The sequence below is a fragment of the Sinohyriopsis cumingii genome, chromosome 13, assembly GCF_028554795.1.
Source record: "Sinohyriopsis cumingii isolate HCF-2022 chromosome 13, ASM2855479v2, whole genome shotgun sequence".
Classification (NCBI taxonomy): domain Eukaryota; kingdom Metazoa; phylum Mollusca; class Bivalvia; order Unionida; family Unionidae; genus Sinohyriopsis; species Sinohyriopsis cumingii.
In genome coordinates this window covers 34,494,483-34,514,986 of record NC_142973.1, presented here as the reverse complement: position 1 = coordinate 34,514,986, position 20,504 = coordinate 34,494,483, and the positions used below count along the sequence as shown (strand labels likewise).

The window sequence follows — 20,504 nt, the reverse complement described above, 5'->3', positions numbered from 1 at the left end:
ACTTGCTAGTTCTCTATAGACTTCATTTCTCATTCGATTACAATCAAACGTAGTACATTTATATGCTTATGATCTTGTATGGGTTCGATATCAGGACATTGCTACGCAGATCAAATATGTCCTTATCTTCGGGAATAATTGCTATAAGACGGGGCCCCGAGTGGCCGAATGGTCTAAAGCGCTCTTCGTTACGGATCACTGCCATCTTACCTCTGTCTGCGGCGGTTCGAGTCTAAGATTCAGCCGATGTGGGTATGTGAGAAAGCTTGCCACTAGCTTCTCGTGGGTCGGTGGTTCTTTCCGGGGTTTTCTCGGGTTCTTCCTCCACCACTGGCCGCCATGTATAGCCTATCGTGTGCTGCAAAATGGCGTTAAACCCCACAACAACAACAATTGCTATAAGACAAGATATAAAGATTGGAGATCGTTAACATAGGGTGCTTTCACAAAATACTACATATGTCTGCTTAGTGATGCATCAACTGTTTTATATAAACCAGATGAAGCTTATCAGATCCATTTTATCATGTTAAATAAGTCATTCGGGTGGGGGACGAATTACCCGCGTGTGGATCCTATTCCTTTCAGAGATGACTTTCTAGACCGCTTGATTATAGGCAACATACATTGACATATACGTACGGGAGTTTGTGCATTTTAAGATTGTTTAACTATTTTTATTATTGACTAACAACCTTGATTATTGAAAACCTACTTCAAATAAATATTGTCTATTGAAAAAGGCCCTGAATGAACTTCAAAACCTTTACTATGCATGAAAATTTAGATAAATAATCTGGGCATCAAGGTGCTCTAGACCCTGTAAAATTATCTTCACTTGAGAATGTTCTGTGAATAAAACAACATTTGCATGATTAACTTACGACACGAAAACTCTTGGCAGCAAAAGCTTAAAAAACAATATAATTATCTCCCTCTTTCCATTATTTTTACTGAAAATAAGTACTCAAGCTACACCATGTTTACCAAAAAACCCACTTCTAAAATAAGCAATACGAACAACAACAAAAATGAAATAAAATATAAATACATCCAGTTCTTTATTCGGCATTTCAAGTTTTATGAATTAGTTCTAGCACAAATACTTGATTTATGATAAATTCTTATTATTTTTACAAAAATCGATCTTTTGCTCCATATTTTCTCCAAGATTCTCTTTGAAATCTGGTGTTCGACAAATTCATTTTGCATGATCTCATGTAAGATCTGTTTCTATTCATTCTTCTTTCGATCTTTGATCCAGGATGTGGATACCGAAGACACTCGCAGTTTTGAAGCATTTTAGAAGTTGCAGACCTAACTGGGGTGATAAATGCCATAACAGAACACACTTTCCAAGATTCACAGATGACAGTTTGGTCAAGAGACTCATTGAAATGAAGACGGATAGAAACGTTTCTTTGTATGACCATATATTTAAAGTTAAGAAAGATTTGAAATTAATTTCATGATGGAAGCCATGTCTTGCGCATCAGTATTTGAATATGAATGCCGACTTCCAATTATTGAGAAAAAGGCAATTAGAAATGGATTTATAGAACGCTTGTAATTATATACAAATATCAAAATATGTACTAAAAATAAACAAACATAAATATTATTCAATCATGTCTTATCTTTTTCGGCTGCATAGGACATAATCCAAATACTTCGTATATCCAGTTATAGCATCGACTTTCACTCTGAAAGATAGTGAATGACCCCACGAATTCATGACACATCAAAATGAGTTGCTTTATATGTTGCGGTTCAAAATATCTTTCCTCCTTAAGAAAACATTACTATGCATTTAAACGATATCATCCCCTTGGCAACATCTTTAAATAATCTTTTGTTGCCAAAGAAATTATCGTAAAATGTCTACCTCCTATTCGTTTCTCAGAGTACACACTGAAGCGTCATATGACTTATAGTCATGCTCTAATTTTAGACGAAGAACCGCATACACGTGTTGAAGTCTGACCTTCTTTTAACGATATGTTTGTCCCTTTTGTATATCGAACAGTCTTGATTTAATGATTTATTTTCGCATATCGCATAAGACAAAAAAAAAAAATTAAAGTAGAATTTTTGAAATTTACAAAACAATGCCCCTTGCAGTGTCGCCCATGACAATTTAGAAACTTTAGAAAATAGCGTTTCTCGAAGTTTTGCTCTTAATTTTAGCTGATAACATTATTATCAGAAATTTGCACCAATCTATTTTTAACCGACCCAGTAAAGTTTCCGATGTATCTGCACATACACTATCCATGTCTCGCTAAAGGAGGATGTCCATTGAACAAATGAAATCAATCTATTTTGTTTCAAGCAAATTTTTGTCAGTTTTGATTGTCGACATACATTTTTGTTTTAAAACTGCTGCTTTCTACGTTTCTGCTGATCTCCTCCTCCCCAGCCTGCTCCCCATGCATTCACAGGAAGCGGAAAGATGACACGATATCATCAACAGCAGCGGGGGGGGGGGGTCAACCGACCTGGGGGGGGGGGGGGAGGGGAACCCACCTCAGATCAAGGTCATCAATCTGCAATCCTGCTTTCTAGCTGGATCCAGAAAAATCGTTCGCGATTCACTTCAGCGTAGAATTTTTGTGCTTCATAAGGAACAATTTCCAACGTTGGCAGTTCCACTGTGTTATCGTTCAGTGGATACTCGTCGCCAGAATATTCTCGATGATATACCAGCAACGCGCCCTGTGGTGCAGCAAAATCTCGTTCTTAGCAATAAAGTTGTTGTTTCCGTGGAGCCGGCTCTAGCACAACCATCGTGCTGGACTCTAGGATATGCAATAACAATTCGCTAATCGCACAGACTAGCAATCTCAGATACCAATATTTGGATTGTCGATGATCGTGTCGAATGGTCAAATCTACTATATCTGGCAGTATCAAGAGTTACAAAAATTTCTCAGCTGCAGTGAATTGTCTACGACAATTTCAAGATGGTTTATAATCAACTTCAGGTGGGATCCACCACTCCACAACAAAATTTCACAGCACGGTAAAGAAAAAATTAGCTGGCTTGCAGCGAGATGACAAAACATAAATAAATGCGAGTTTGATCTTGATGTTAAATTTATAATAATGCTGAAGCAACGACAAAATAATCATTTCGCCTGATGTAACACAATATTGTTGTAGGAATATTTTCCTAATGACGTAAGAATTCACCGTAGACAGAATCGATAATAGTCTCGACCATACACGTGGAAGTGGCACACTGACATGTCTTGAATGTAACCGACGTCAAGGATCTAGTTCACTTTGCTAGCGTGAATCCATGCTGGTGGTAACTGTGTATTCTCAGGAATTACCTACAATCGTTCACGGACAAATATATGCCGGGGAGCCGCCGAAGATCTTATAGATCTTATCACGCTGAAAATTGTATGTGTGGTTATTCTCTAGATAGGATCGGTTGCTTTTCTTTACCACGTTCAAGTTTACCAGGCTCATATAAATACCTGACTGTCATGCTGCTGCGCAACACTGGTCTATCCGGCGAGTCTCGCAGCTCAGCCGGCATGTGTTTCTTCGCGATTGCATCGACGTGTTTTATTGCAAATCCACGAATGAATTCATTGTTTAACGCGGATATCACGTGTGATAGTCTAGCTAACCAATTCACGAAATCTATTCTTGCTCATTAATTCATGGGCGTAATGATGTCCAAAAAATCGTTTAACAAGTGTTCGATTAAATCGTTCAACGATTGCCTGATCACGATATTATGCGAAACGTTTGCGTCTGATTTCAACATTATGTTGTTGCATCGGTGATAATAATGCACCAAGAAATTCTTTTCTAGGATCAACCTGTAGCAACCGTGACCATCGTAAAGGTCAACTCGAATACATTCGTTCAAATGCGGTTCGTCATTGTACCTGCCTGCAACGTCGAAGACCATTAACTCGTATTTGAATGTACGAGTCTGTTGTTTGCGTGATGTGCAAGTGATAACGTCATGTGGTAAAAACAAGATATCTGCCTTCTGAGTGTCGTTGGGAGTGCTGACATCAAACTGTCCATGTTAAATCGTTTTAGGTGGCGGTAGATACACTTTCTATATTGCCTGTCGGGACAACTAATCTGCGGCAACACTATGCGAGGCACCTACGGCATCGGCGAGTTTGCTAATCGCTGCTGTACCTTTCCAGTATCCTCTTGGACTATAATAAACCATTAAAGTATTAATTACTCGACAATTAATTGTCCTGCGCCCACGGCTAACTTATCTCTCATAGCCAATCTTATCAATCAGTTGGTATGCGATTCTCGCATGTTTTCATTTTTTTTATTGACTTCAACGTATGAATCAACTTGACTAAAGTTGTTGCAGATCTTTATTTTTATACGCAACGTCATATACATGGCAAGCTTATCAGTTTCATTCACTGGAAATTCGCCTGATTTTGGCTGATTTTTTGCCGTCAGGTCTGATTTGAAGTCATGTTCCAGGACCACAATAATTCTACCCCGGAAGATGTTTTTCCCCCGGGTACTTAGCCGATGTAGTTCCTGGTAATCTCGCGAATGCCGCATCAATATCATCCTCAGCGACCGTTGGTCGCTCATCGCCGCTCACAAACTTATATTTTTTTGTGACGCATTTGGCACACTTGCCTATACTTGCTCTTATGTTATTCCTTACCGTTGTTGCTCTGAACCCAGTTGTATCCGTGACCACCTTGCATCGAACACAATATAGACTCATGATTATAAATAACACATATTCTTACAACATGAACGTGATTGACTTTTCAGGGAGACCCGCACATGCACCCGTCAAGCATCTTCCGGCGTTACCAAATTGTATTGTATTCGAGCGATAATCTTAGACTGTCTGGATCTGGTAATACCCAGTTGTTGCTCACTCTGATAATGAGATGGGTCAAATTGGATAAACTTTATTAAATAGCGCCGTCCGCATACGACCAAAGATGTTATGAAATACCCAAATGGAATTCATTGAAGTTGCGCGCGATTCCTTATAACGCGATACAGGTGTTGAATTTATTACTGACATCAATAATGCACCGTCCGTCGATGATCTTGTTGGTAGTATTAATAATCTTGTGGTTTGTGATGATGTCATGCTTGACAAATAAACAAATCCAGCCAGAATATTTTCACGAGGCAGACATAAAAACAAAAACAAATATGTCATTTATGTTGTACAACGGAACACTTAGTTCCCCAAAGTGATCAGAGATAACTGTAATTTGTTGGTTATCTTTAACGGCGTTGATGCACATACACTCTGAAATATTCATCAGACGTGTTGTCCCAACTACATGGACATAAATAAGTTTAAAACGTTCTTTAAACATGCTCAGAGCTCTCCACATGGATTCATTACACTTAATGTGCACGATACAGCAGCATGATATTGCACTGATCCCTATAACTCATTGGTTGAACAACTTGCACATCAAACGCGCTGGGGTGGGGGGTGGGACCTCCTTTTATTAAAGAAATATATTTACTGTATAACGAACCAAGAAAATATTAACACAATTATCTCGGATAATAAAAATTTACAAACGGTCTTGTGGTTCAACTTGATGTTGACAAAACAACGACGATTTTGAAATGATACAGAAGCGACGGGACGAGGGTAGATATAAGCTAGCGGCAGAATATAGAATTATCAAATTACTCCGAAATGGAATTGTCCTTGGCTGGTTTGCCCGGCAATGTCAACAATGACAGCAATATTACCAATTCTGTTCCATTGGCAAGCCTTTGAGAAAATTAAATCAGAGCTGTCTCGCCAATATGAAACTTGAGTGGCTGGATCGTTGCTGTGGAGGAGAGGGCCTCGTATTTTACCCCATGCCTCATCAATCTTCGGAAAATATTAGTCAATTACATCATTGAGATCCTGCCGCATTTTATCGATATCCAACCGGGGTAGTTTGCACGGGGGCAATTTGGCTTCTGTGATCTTAAAAAAGTCAAGAATATGCGTTCTATATCTTATTTTTTTCTACTCTCAGTCTCTACCCGTGGCGAATAACTGATTATATCACAACTATTTGACATAATTCAGCATCGGACCTCACCTGATTCAGATATTATACTGCCTCAGGGATTCTATTATTAAGACTATCATTCGGATATTCAATTACATATACTGTTCATGAAGCCTTCACGGATCATTTTGCGTCTTTTTAAATTCCTGCGCAATTCTATCGATAACTGTTTTATCGGTAAATCTAAGTTCATTCACTGACCTTACTATAAATTCTCTTGATATTTTTTTCATCTTCTTGATGTAAAACCAGTAGGGGATCTTTACTCTCAGGTGAGGCGAATCTATGCACTTCCAGTAGAAAATTGTTCCACTCTCCAACCCCTATTCGGTGCATTATGTACTCTGCTCTAATTTTTGTTAGTCTGAAAAATAGTCAGATCGTTGTGGATGTTATTATACCAGCGGCCATGCCAGAATATATATATGTATATATATATATATATATATATATATATATATATATATATATATATATATATATATATATATATATATAAGTAGTAATCGGGATGCCATAGGGACAATGGAAATCTCAGTCAAAAAGGTCGTGGGAACGTATAGGGACAAGACTTTCAGATCACCCTGGGAATGTATAGGGACAAGGGGAATTTAACAGGGGCAATTTTAACATGGGTGGGACTATAGAGGGACATAAAAGTATTAGGACTATTTAGGGAAAATAGGAATGGAACAGGTGGGGTGACGTCACGGTACTGGCTATTTGCAACAATGTAGCAAGGGGCTGACCTGAATACGTGCTATCGGAGGTAAACACATTGTTTTAGGCAAGAAAGCAAATTTTTTCGAGGCAATGGAGTGGCCCTGAAAAGGACCTTTGATTTTCTTCTTCTAGTTTCTTCTGTTCCTTCACCGGCGCAACAGCAGTTCTGTTTAGTTCTTTCAATTTAGATCCGTCTGTGTAGATTTTAAGAAATCCAGAGCAAGTTTCTTCGATGATTTTCTGGATTTCTGATAGTATTTTGGTGGATTTTGTAGTTTGGATTCTAAGTTCTGGGCAGACTATACGAATCAAAATACTCCACACTCCCATCACGGGGAAAGTAGACGACTACCCAGTGGATTCCTGGGAGATGACTGTCGCCCGTGTTGATGACATAAGCTTGATAGTCTTGAGGTTTGCGATGAGGTAGTTAATCTTTAGCATACACGACAGGATTCCAAGACACAGTGTACGAAATGTTGTTCAAAAGGTGATAAAGTTCCAAGGTCTCCATTTTTAATGTTTTATCTTGTTTTATTTTTCACAGGTAATGATAAGTCATCAATTTATTTCAATATCTTTGCTTGGAAATCTCTGGCAAGTAACCGTTTCTTTGCTTCGCCTCGGCACTCTGAGCCAAGTAAGATTCGATGTGATGGATCTCTAGAACAATCAGTGAAGGAGAGGAATGATCACGCAAGTCTTTATACCACTGATAAAACACTGCTTCTCCCGAGATGAGACTCCAAGCATCTTCCAGATACTCGTCCAATTTTTCTTCTCGGCTCAGCATCAGACATTTATCGTGTTGAATTTGACTGGGATGATAGTTTTGACATCCATAGCAATCTTTTTTGATCAATTCCGTAATTTTGTCCACCAGGTGTTCGGCAAAACATGAGACTATATGTTGTTCTTGCTCCAGCCATCTGGACTTCATCACTATGTCCTCTTCGTCGTTTTGTGGGATTCTGCTTGCACGGTATCGTCCCATTCCAGTTCCATAGATTCTTCACTGTTTCCAAGTGGGATTACAGTCTTCCATAGCTTCTAATCGTCTAAAATGACTTCTCTTAAAACTGTTTATTTCTATTGTATTGTCAAATTTGGCATACAGGATGACGTTCACTGTGTTATCATCAAGGGGTAGATCTCTAGCAAACTGAATTTCCACACGCATGTGACCGGAATTTATAGGGTGGAAATGTCCCTCGTCGTTGGCTTGGTCTGGAGTGAAATAAAACGTCAAAAAATCGTAGCCTCCTTCATAATCGTTCTACGTAATAACATGGATAGGGTTGATCCTACACTGGCACGTAGCTTAGTACAGGGACAAGTACGATCTCAAGTAATTCTTCTGTTCAAATTCAGGTTCGAAGCATCTGGTACACAAGGTTTTGCCCTCTTGACTTACTTCGATTTTGGACACGTTGTAGTGCTGAAACTCAAGATGATTTTCTCGAAGTCTCCGGTGAAGGCTGTAATTTTCACGATACAAATGATCAAATGTTTGGGTAACTGTTCTTGGAACAGATGATCTTTAATCATGGATTTATGTCGAGCGGGTGCATGGTGACAATTTTCACTACTACGCGTCATATTGGATACTTGACGGTCGTTCTGCTCAAAGTGTGACTGATATTGTTTCCCACTTTAGGTAACACTTCCACGCATCTCACATAGAGCCTGGCGTCTTGGATGACGGTTTTATAATAGGCAGCTTAATTATCATATAGAAAGCAGTACTGCTACGATTAAGTCCCAGGCGGACATCCACTCCGTTCAGCAAAATACTTCTGTTGCAACCACACGTCTAAATGCAAACGATCCATCAGTTAAAAACTTTTGGTTTTTCCTGTGATTCTTTTTTCGTTCTACAAATCCCTTATTGTGGTCTTTCTTTGGATCCATTTCCATTTCGTTAAATCTACCAGTCGGTTCCGGTTCACGTGTCCTTGCCACACTAGCATCTAGATGGGTATTATTAGCTTCTTTTCCGCACGTCAAGAGATTCTCCAGGTACGCTCGGTAACGGTAAGTATCTATGCTGCTACTGTCAGTTTGCTATTCAAGTACAATTCCACTCCATGGAATAAGGAAATTGCTGACGGGGCCTACTTTATCTTCGTTCTTTAGATCGGGACCGTCCGTCGTTTTGTCAATCACTTTCACTTTCAACTACAAATGGCTGATATTTGGATCGATGTAATCTTCGGGATGTCCTTTGATTCCAAACTCACAGAGAAGACGGGTTGAAATTCGATCCATTGGGATTTTAGCATCGTCATCATTGTGGGTGGCATGGCAAACATATCTAGTTCTGATTTGGAACAGGCACAAGACTCTCGGTCAATAATTTGTTTTCTCTTTCTCTCTGTGATATTTTTTTTAATAATCAAAAACGTCTAAGTCTCGAGTATATTTTCTCTTCTTAGTCTTTGTAACTCTAGCGTTGTCGTCGTCCTCTCTTTCTGCCTTGTCCTTGCTGTGTCGTCAAAGGAGCAGGAATGCCTGATTCGATAGCGTCCATGGGAGATATAAGAGTGTCTCGTCGGCCCAAAATCTCTTGCCCGTTTGAAGCAAGACATTTTTGCCTGCTTTAAGAAAGTGTATTTGGAGTTTTGTTTGTCGATGATGAAATTTTGGAGAAATTATTTGCCTTGCGTCAACTCAGCATCATTAAAAGCGTGCAATCAACGTGTCACCATTGGTTTCAAAAGAGGAGCCACCGAACGAAAGGCCGATTTCAGCATATCTCCTAAACCAAGTCCTCGTGGTCGAGCGACCCCTTGGTACAGAGGATACATGACTTACAAGTTATTGGAGAATCGTTTTGGAAAATAGAGTTTCACCGTGAATTTCCCTTTGGTGAGTGGAATATTTTGTCCCAGATCTTCTTTTATAGCAATGTTGAGAGTGTCGATGTACAAATTCGCGGTGAACGTGAGAGATGTTTCCAACTTCTTCGTCAGCGTTTGTAGCAGAATCCACTTTGAAAGGAATTACACACAGTAATAGTACGGAGGTGGGTCTCACCACGCTGTACTCCACTACATCGGAGTACACAAATGTGAAATTGAGTCCTTGGTTCAGTTCTACCAGGAAACGAAATAACTTCGCAAAATAAACGTTGTCGGAAATGACTTGTAATTCGTTTTTCTTTATCATCGCCATCCACATCACCATGTCCCCACCCAAAATGTAAAATAATTCAGGCAAAATAAATGACAACACTTTACTCTCTGAAACGTTCATCAGCAGCGACGAGCCACTTTATAGTACTCAATGGTGACACTTTTTCTGACACACTCCAAAGCTTTACCAAACAGTGCATTGAACCTAGTAGCAATCGTGATCACCAAATGTTGACAGCTAAAACATAGCCTGGTGGAATTATAATGTCATAGTTCCACGTTTGAGTTTGTGAGCAACGTGTTTTCATTTTATAATCTACATTGTTATTCAAGTACTTTTGCACTTGCTCGTCATAAACTTCGGCTTGATTTGAAAGGACATTAAGGACTTCTTCATAGTGATTTCGACCAAAGCCACATCCGAATGGGCTTCGTGATCCAACTGGATGGCTTGAGGTAGTTGGGAAAAACTTCCCTGCAACTGTTACTGGTTAAGGTTAAGTAAAATTGGTTTTTATTGTTCCAGAGTTTTGCTGTCCGAGGCGTCACTCGAAGTTAGAGGAATGTCTAAAAGAGGATTATTTTGGTGGTTGTTGGGGTTGTGACTGGCGTTGGACACAAGACTCCCGTTGTTTCCGTTCGAGGAGTATTTCATGGAAGGAATTGGGAATAAGGTAACCGACGCAACTGCTCAGTGAACTGATCCACAATAACGTTTTCCTCTTGTTGCAAACTCCGATTGACAATGGCCTCACCGATGACACAATGCACCACATCGATTCGGCAGAAAAAAAAACGATTTGCATTTCAGTCACACGTTCACCACACCACACCCACAGTTGTTGTTTTTGTAGATATTGTAGAGAAGAACTCGGGGAAGGCGTGGTTGTTGCGGTGGTAGCGGTAGCTTAGGCTGTGTTGAAGGGCATGATGGTCACTTGTTTTTATAATTGATGACTTGCGAAGCGTCGATTCAAGAATAAAAACTGGGAGGATATCCTTTCCAACGTTCTTTGACTTCTTTGACACGTCATTTTCCCTCTTTACGGATGCTTTATTTGAGAATTCTTTCAATGTTGTACACTTCGTTTTCTTCTTTGGTCGCGCGTTGTTATTCGGGCAAATAAAATATTCCTTTTAACACGACCCCGTTCATGTCGAACAATTTATAGACGACAGGATGACGGCCACACACTCGTCCAGTAACACGAAACAATTCGGTCGTCGAGTTGGGTAAGTAACCTTTGTCGAAAGTGCGTTAGGTTTTGCCAATGCACACCCAATCTTCTGCTTCCAACACTACAATTTTGTTGGGTATAGCCACCGTCGGGGATGTACCAAACAGGCGCACAAATACAGTCACTTCGTTGTCGGGAGTCACTTCCTGGGGCGGGGCCGTCCAATGCTTCATCGGTAAGATTGGTTGTACGCTTGAACCAAGTGCGTTAATACGTCGATGTACTTGAGAGTGTATTGATGCTAAAATATTTCCACATGTGTTCTGTTAAGGTGCGTTAAAAACGGTCATTGATGCTGGTTTTGGTTTCGAGATTCTCGGTGGTGAAAAAATGAATATCACGTTTTTCTTTAATTCTTTTTGGAGATTCAGAAATTCGGTACCTTTGTTGGATTGAAATCGAAGAAGGTGACCACCTCTTTGGTTCAACACCAGTTTGAGGGCTCGTACTAACTCAGAGCTAAATTTGGTCAATGGTACGACCCAGGCAAATTTGGAAAAGTCGTCGATTCACAAAACAAATATTTATAGGTAGCCAAATGAAAGACATCGGCTAAATCGGCTTGCCATTGATGATGGGTTCACTTGGGTGCATCATCTGGGAAATTTTCGTCGAATGGGTTTGTGTAAAGTATACGTGGCTTGTTCCTGTAACCACCGTTGCATCTGAGGTAAGCGGCGACTTTTCAGACTGGTTTTGGCAGCACTATACAATTTCTGAACTTCTCCGTAACCTGCAGGATGGGCTGGAACGTAGTAAATGCTGTCTAACTATTTCTCCATATTTTAATAAGTCACCCACTCTTCGCTGATGCTATTTGGATGGTTCGAAATTGTGGTTTGGTAAAGTAGAATGGTAGAAGTCAAGGGTAGTGGTGGTGGCGGTAATGGGATGGCTTTGGTCTTCTTTTCCTTTTTCACTTCTTGTTTCCTTTCTTTTTTCCCACTTCTGTCGAAGGAGGAGTGAACATCATCTTTTTAACCCAAGTTTTAAGTTCTTCTCGTTGAGGAGTGGGGGAGGAGTCAACAAGGACGCTGCAGTCTTATTAGGAATGGGAGCTGCTGACTGTATTTGAAGGACTTCTCATACCTCTTCTTCGTCAGGCATTCGTGGGGCTGCGTCTGTCTTGAGCCCTTGAATCCTTCAGAGTTAGCAGGGCAGTTTCGGTTAAAGAATTCTGTTGAAAGAGTTGCAGTCGTTGCAATAGTTGACCATACTTTTGCGACTTTTCTGTTTCGGACAAATCGTTGCGATCCATCAAAAATTGCTATTCGTGTTGTAACTGGGAAATCTCTGTCAAATAAGGATTGGGAAGCAAATGCGTGGTCCGTTATTCTTGCCAATGATGGTATTCCATCCATCGTTTGTAAAGCACTAAAGCAAGGTTTCGTCTTGCCATTTGATTTCTATGGTCACTTCTGATATCTTTGTGCTCCAGAGGTCCCTTTTATCTTACTGGAAGCGTGGGTAAAACACTTCCCAGGAGCTCCAACATGGGTTTCCCTTGACAAGAGTTCATAATAGGGGTTAAAACCTTCCGTGTTGGAACAGCATCTATTTCTTTTGACGGATGGGTATTTACTTTTGGAACATTTGGCGAAGAACGTGTCGATGTTTGGCTTAGCATTTTTTCTGGTGTTTAGACAAAGGTATCGTGCCTCTCAAGACATTCAAACAACATTCGCACACGGCATTTCTGACGACTTTAGAGGCTACTTGAATGAGTACATCATGGGCTGAAATAAAGAGATTTTGAGATTTAATTGATTTTGGCAAAATGAATACTATCTCATTTCGAGAAGGACCGTTGGGTGTTTGTATCTTTTATAGAAAAAAAAAACTCAAACGGGACGTAATCAGCTTTAACAGCCTTAAGACTTTGCTACGGCCAAGGTCTACTTCTGGACTTGCTTCTGTCGATGAGTTGGTAGAAATCAATAGGGTGGGTATATCAGATGTAGTAACAGGGTTGGGCTGCTTAGCTCGGGAAGGTCTTTTTCTCTTGGGTCATATTAAAGAAGTCTGATATATTTGTTTCAGACTCCTTAATTCGGCGAAAATATCTAAGAGTACCGTCTCCGTTTGACGCTCACTATCCTCCTTCTATCTAAGACCTTGTTTCGTCTCTGCTGCTTCTTCTTCATCCTGTTGTTTCCTTCTTGCCTCTTCTTCTCGTTGTTGCTGTTGAAGTAGAAAAGCTTGTTCTAAGGCGAAGGCGGCGAAGGTACTGATGCAGGAACAACGTCTTCCAAAAAAAAAAACTGTCGCACTGATTCACTGCGCACAGACGTTAGTGCATCTATATAGGGAGTATGACGTCAAGGGCTGCTCTCTTCAGATTGGAAGATAGACTTCACACAGTGACATAATTTTGTAACGCGTATTGGGATTGTTGAAATAATTCAATCCGCTTCGATCCGCTCTTTTTATTTCATTCCCTTCACCTGTTCTCGTCACAAGATGTGGACTAACGTTGACTCATCTACCCTCGTATCCTCGATGCTGTTCCGCACGGTTTTACCCATATATGTGAAATCGTCATGAACCATTATCCGGATCACCGTTACAAGCGTTTGGAAAAGAAAAATTTATGTGGAGAAACAAGGCTGTCTGAAATAGTTTGAGGAAGAGAAGAAGACCTATGCGGTGTCCTCTGTTAAGAGAATGATGTGAACATAAAAACCAAAGCCCATTTTTAGGCCACTCCATTGCCTCGAAAAGATTTGATTTTTGCCTAAAACTAATTTGTTTAGTGTTATACAAGTGTTATACATTTGTTTACCTAAAACAGCACATATTCAGGTCACCCCCTTGCTACACTTTTGCTAATCACCAGTAACGTGACGACACCCCACCTGTTCCATTCATATTGTCTCTATATAGTCCGAATACTTTTATGTCCCTCTATAGCCCCACCCATGTTAAAATGCCCGGATGTTAAATTCCCCTTGTCCCTATACGTTCCCAGGGTGATCTGAAAATTCTTATACGCGAATACCAGTGAATTGCTAGAAGATAATCAATCACATGATTATTATATTTGGCCAACTATAATAAAGTCCGAAATGTGTCAGTGCGATTTTAAGTGACCGACCATTAGGTGCTTTTATCGGAGTTGGAAAACCAATATCAAATTCCGGTTGCGTTGACGTCACTGATATCATCGTGGTCGTCGTTAGTATTGTGTTAGGGATAACATGTTTCAGTCGGGTAGTTATTTCTGCAGTCATTATTATATCTATACGGATTCTAAATGTGGCGTTGGTCTACTTCTTCTGACGTTATATTGCAACGGCGTCGGGATGGTTGATAAATATCACTTATTGCAGCAAATTGACAATCTGATATTACACCATCGTTTAACCTCGTGACAGTATCGTTAGTTCTGTTTGTTCTTGTAATTTCTTACCCGCACATGTTGATAGTTTTTGCAATAATATTTGGGATATCATTAGCACCGACCACAACAGCCACACCGATTCCTATCACTGGCAATATCACATGCATTGCTGTAAACGTTGCAATTAACGTCGATGCTCTAGCGATCAGCGAGGACACCGCATATACAATACTGTCGATGACGATGTTTCGTCTGAGGTATTATTTTGTTCTGTCATATGCTCGTTGATGGTGTTTTCCAGCGATGCCTTCCACGCACATGCTTGATTATATCTGTACGATTGTGTGGGATTCATTGTCGTGCTATTCAGTACTAAGTAATCAATTAAAATGTTTGCACGACGAATTCCAGACATTACCAAAATGTTGTTGAGGTACCTTGATTTAACACGACTGACACGGTTCCAGACGCTATGGGTATGTCGTAAATATCCTAAATTTCGCAGACCTAAGAACGGAGAATCCATAGAACCCGGTGACCTCAGCGGTAAGTTTGATGGTATGATTTTGTTTTGATCATGTTGGTGATCCATACCTCACTATGTATAGCGCGTTGATGAATGTAGTTCTATAAATTACGCCAATCTAAATCTTTCTGACGCGCACATATTGCTTCATTGCGGCGGCGGCGTCAGACGCTGATTCTCTGAAAGCAACTATTCTGTTTCCGTTTATGTTGAGTTCACCGGTCAGTGTATCGCCGGTTTTAGCAACATGTTTACTTATCTCGTTTCTGATCGCGTTATTGATCGCTTGAGTCTCTGATTTCCGCAATCAGTAATTACCGGGATATTATCGGCGGTAGCACCTGAAACCCTCTGGAAAATATCAGTCCACTTGATATTGCTTGTCTTCAGCTCGCTATGCTGATCCTGATAAACATCAACTTCATTCCGGTCAACCCCACGGAAACTTATAAGATCAGCAAGCTTATATTGTGTCACATACGCGAAAAAAAATCAATGTCACTTATACCATGTTTCTCAACTCTGGCGAGAGATCTTCCGTAAATATCTATCATTGTCAACTCCTAGCCTGTTTAAAACGACCGCTAGTGTACTCGTGCACGACTTGATACGTCGCCGTTGATGACCTTGACACAGCGGTAAGTACAACAAGTAATTCTGGACCGCACCCAGGTGGATCCATTAATGGCTGTGTTGGCAATATTGAATGCCAGATTAGGACGGCGATATCATCCTTGACAATTCCCCAGACATATTTTAAAAATTCTCTCGGTGGTGCCATGTAAATAACCCAGCAACATTACTTTGAATACTGTCTGTGGCCATGGTCAACCATGACAACGTTGATTTGGCGCCGCTATTCATAAAAGAAAGCAAACGTTCTTCATCGAGTGATGGTGTCATTGTGGCATTGACAACGAAAGTTTTGTCAGTTTCACTTTATTATCATCCAACCCAGCTGGATGTCAGATTTCATAGTTGTCGTTGTCCCTTCGAACAAATACAAATGTGTTTTTAGCACTGAAAATAACTGTTCTATCATTTCTACAAAATCCAAAGATGTGTGATAGTGGAATTCTTCATCGTCATTTTCGACGTGTCGCAGATCCTTGGTTAAAATCTTAATTTATCGATGCGACTTCTGTTCCAGCGCCGTTCATTGTTACTTTGCGATTCTAGGGATGATCAGTGGTGTCCTGCGCGAAAATCACTAACATACCAGCTGACTGAATAATCATCGGAATATCTTGCGTGACCCAATACCGTCGTAGCAACATCACCAATTTCGAGGCATGATTCAATATTTATAGGTTACTGCATTTGTTTGGGAATATATGAACTCATTTTTTTCGGATTGATACTGCACGACCTTAGGAATGCAGTATATCCATCCGACAAAACGGTTTCATATTTTCCCATATAAATTTAGTAACCTTTTTCTTATATACTCATTTTCTTATTCTTTTTAAGGCTTAATTATATAAACAAAAATACATTACAAGAAGCAAAGTAATCGAATTTATGTTGTATTTTAAAATAAACACACAAGCGCCAATTCATCAGTACACAACAATATCAACGCGCACGCAACACCGCCCATCGAAATTTAACTAAGTCGCGCGCTCGACATCACTTAAAAATAAATAATGGCTGCTTTGTCTACTTAAACTTGAAATTTATAGTCATATGAATGCGCATTTCAGCATCTTTTTCAGTTGGTCTGGAATGAATGAATTTTGTTGTTTATTGTGTCGATTCTTCTCAGTTCCGCTGGATGTATTAGTTGTTCCAATTCCACACAAAACACATGTGCGTGTTTTGAGCAGGGAGCCTGGGACATGTCTTGACTCAGCTGCTTGTCTGCTCGATTCTATATGGGGTATCATCTGCTTTCAAACGTTTCCCTTCGATCTCAATAAATGCCTTAGCGGGCAGGAAGTATCTGCTTGTATCCTGAACTTCAATTATTCCATGTGCGTCAGGTACACAGCATCATAAGAATAATACTAATAATCACGCACCGATTCATCCTTGATGTCTGGCGGGATAAGATTGACGCTTGAACATTTTATTATATTATTTGTTGTTTAAAACGACGTCTAGCCATGACACTTCCCGCTATCAGACTTGCGGTAATATTTTTTCTCTCTCGGCGACTTGTTGTATTGTCAGTGAAGTCATGCCAGCTAATTATTTTAGTCGTTCATATGCGGTTTGATTTATTATTTTACTGACACTTGCTGGCATCACCTCGGTTTTGGGCAGTTGTACAGGCTGCCGGTATGGTTTTCGTCGTATTAATCGCGCGAGTCTGTCTCAGATTGCAAAAAATGCATTACCAGAGGCATCATCAACAGTGCCAATAGCTTTGTCACGAACAACTTCGATGCCTAATTGTTTTGCAATCGGCATCGTTTTTGGGACTATCCTTCTAAATAAACCTTGAACAACATCACCAATCCCATCTCCGTAGATAACATTATATATGGTAATCGTGAATTCACCACCCTGACAACCACAGGTCCACGTTAAACATTATGTATAATAATGCTATTTTGTTATATCCGATCTAATTGATAAATCACTGTAGTAATCGTCGGTAATTTCATCGATTCTATTGCCCTATAAACGTTGTTGTTCATGACGTCACCGGTAAATAATCTCTAGCAGATAGAGTTGCTTCATTGATGAATTCAGTTGGATTATTGCCATCTCGTCTTCCACCAATCAAAAGTTCTAGTCGATTAACATCTGCACGGACGTTACTGGGACAAAGTTTATCGTAAACCGGTGGAGAAGTTTGTTCTTTACGACCACTATCGCGAGTGGCAAGGCCACTTCCAGTTGCTTCTTCATGTGGTCATTTGTCATGTGGTTCCAGAGCACTGTGGAGTTCTCCTAACTCGGCTTCTGCCTTTTTTCTTTGTTTTAGATCTAGATTTTTCATTTCTACCTACTTCCTCAATTTTATGCATGTTTTGCTTTAGTTTTCTATCTTACCATTGCAGAATGTTTTTAGTGCCTGATTAAAGATTTCAAAATTATTAATATCTTCCTCAGATCTAATTTACCAAATAGTATAAGCAACGTGATATACATCCCTAACCCAACCCGTAGCTTTTAAAGATTGAGTATATTCATGTTATACTGTATCCGAACACGGCAATATCAATATCTTCATCCCTGACAGCAGCAATACCTTCCTCAGTAAATTGATTTGCTATGTTAGTTCTAACTTTCGGTGGTATTTGAAGAGGTGATTGATCTTCGGGTTGTGGTGGAACATATTGCTGGGGTGTTGGGAGGGTTGAAAACGACCAGCAATATCCGCCGGTAATGTCTCGAGTGGTTCTCGTGTTGCTGTAAACAATTTTGGGTTGGTTCGACAATTGGTTTAATTAACTGTCATGTACCGTCTTTAAACTCCACTTAAGCTTCCTTACTTTGTTGTCGCCGCTGTTTGACACAATCATGGACGGGGAAATATTTTGTAATTGGCTAGTCGTTGTCGAGCTATTTTAGCTGTACGAGATTTCAAAGGTAGCACAGAATCACTCATTATTATTATTATTATTATTAGAACAACGATTTAATTATGCATCTCCAGACAGCAGATAGACAAGATTTTAGCATATATAGTAATGTACCTTATTTATTCTTTACCAACTATCGACCCACCAGAACCCCTTGTGACGTATCTCTGGTTTAATGACCTACTCATGTCTAAAAACAACACATGTTATTAGCAGTCCACATACACTTGACCGCACCATACTTGCAAAGCTACTGTCCATTAAGCACAAGGAAATGCACACTCAAATCCTGATAATAAGATTATAGTATGTTTTTGCCCTGATCAGCTTACGTTCATATAAAATCCATGCGGTAAGATTTCAGTACACCTTTTGGGATCACTTTGTGATTCACATGATAGAAAATCAGTCTCTGACAAGCGGGGTGGGGTGGGATGGCAGATAATTTTTCTGATTTGCTGTAAACGACACGCAGGCATCTTTATACATCAATTTTCAAATATGTTTCTACAGCATTCTCATAATGTAGCGGTTAGCTCGGTTGCAAGTTTGTTCAGCGACCGTTGGTGGTTTGCTCAGCGACCGTTGTTGGCTAAGCGGAACTTTGTAAGGGTTCAAATCACACAGCGGATAATTTGTTGGCGTTTGTAAAAAAAAAAACAACAAGATTATTATTATTGACAGCTGAGATTGGCTGACAAGATGTTGAAATATCACTCAGCGGGTAATTGTAACGAACATAACTTGCCCAAGATGAAACTTGCCCGCCACCCCACCCCCAGCCTCCTAGGGTGTGTGTGTGTGTGTGAGAGAGAGAGAGAGAGAGAGAGAGAGAGCGTAGGTGTGTGTGTCTGATTACAAATTAACAATTACAGTAATAAATATAACAAACAACTGTGAAATAGTTTATGAAACATCATTCAGCTTGGCGTGGTCATATTCTTTTGCTAATTATTTTTTTTGTACCACGAGACCGCATCTGGCCCTTAACTCTTGTCGTGCTTCAGTGAAGGATTTAATCTTGCCAATCAGGCTTACATAAAAAAAAACACACACACTTGGATTGGCTTTTGGAATCAAAGAAAATCGACACTTTTCGAAGGCCCGAATTGTAGAATCGGGGCCTTGGACGCGGTGGGTTATCCCCCTCATAAAAAAGTAGGTCGGCAAACCCACCCACTTCTTCACTAATAATTGATTTTTGTCGTGTACACTACCTTATTAATATCTCATTGGAGACGTGTACACTACTGTGCAATTATAACATAGCTTTGACTTTCTCGAAGTTGCGAAAAACAGTCTGATATTGTCGGACACAAATCTAATTCCATCGTTATGCCTGGTACACATTTAACCTATGTTGATGGACCATTCTTTATGAAGAAGAAAGACATTCCAGTAAAGAAGCATTTTTTTTCCTCTCACTTCAGGCAATTAAAACCGCATACAAATCCCTTTATGTTAAAATATCTAATAAAGAAGACGCTCTTGCATGATCTAAGTGTATCCATTATATTGCTTTAAAAAATGTCTTGAGGGAAAAATATATGGTTTGAAAGAAATCCCAGTCCCACCTCCACCGAGAATATTAAATGATCGATCACTTAATGAAACAACTCAACGTAAATTTTACTCTTAGTTAAATAATTACAAAGCCAAGAGATATAACAAAACGGTTACGCGCTTCAGCTGTGCGATACACGGTCACTCTAAGAGGGACTCATAGAACAAGTATGATGATAATACGAGAAAAGTTGTTTAAATGTAGCTTAGAATATATTTATAAGCAATATTGACTACGCAAAATTAAATTGACAAAGGACAGGGGTTTTGGGCACGAGAGACGCATTCGCCCAGACATAAATTAAAGTTTAGTATCAATGGTTAAAAAGTATTTGACTACTGCCTGAGCAGGAAAGGCGAACGTACAGACGAATGCTCTAGCTTCAGTATA

The 20,504-nt window shown here is 39.9% G+C and overlaps 1 protein-coding gene across 2 annotated transcripts in view; it reads left to right on the top strand.

The window, feature by feature from the left end:
- LOC149785183 (uncharacterized) overlaps positions 1 to 1,621 on the top strand; it is a 39,661-nt gene extending 38,040 nt beyond the window's left edge. For both annotated transcript variants that reach the window (XM_089978985.1, XM_089978986.1), the window contains one exon: positions 1,265 to 1,621. In XM_089978985.1, coding sequence (XP_089835111.1) covers positions 1,265 to 1,472 — 208 coding nt within the window. In that variant the 3' untranslated portion in view covers positions 1,473 to 1,621. The remainder of the gene's footprint in view (positions 1 to 1,264) is intronic.
- The last annotated feature ends 18,883 nt before the right edge of the window (positions 1,622 to 20,504 follow it).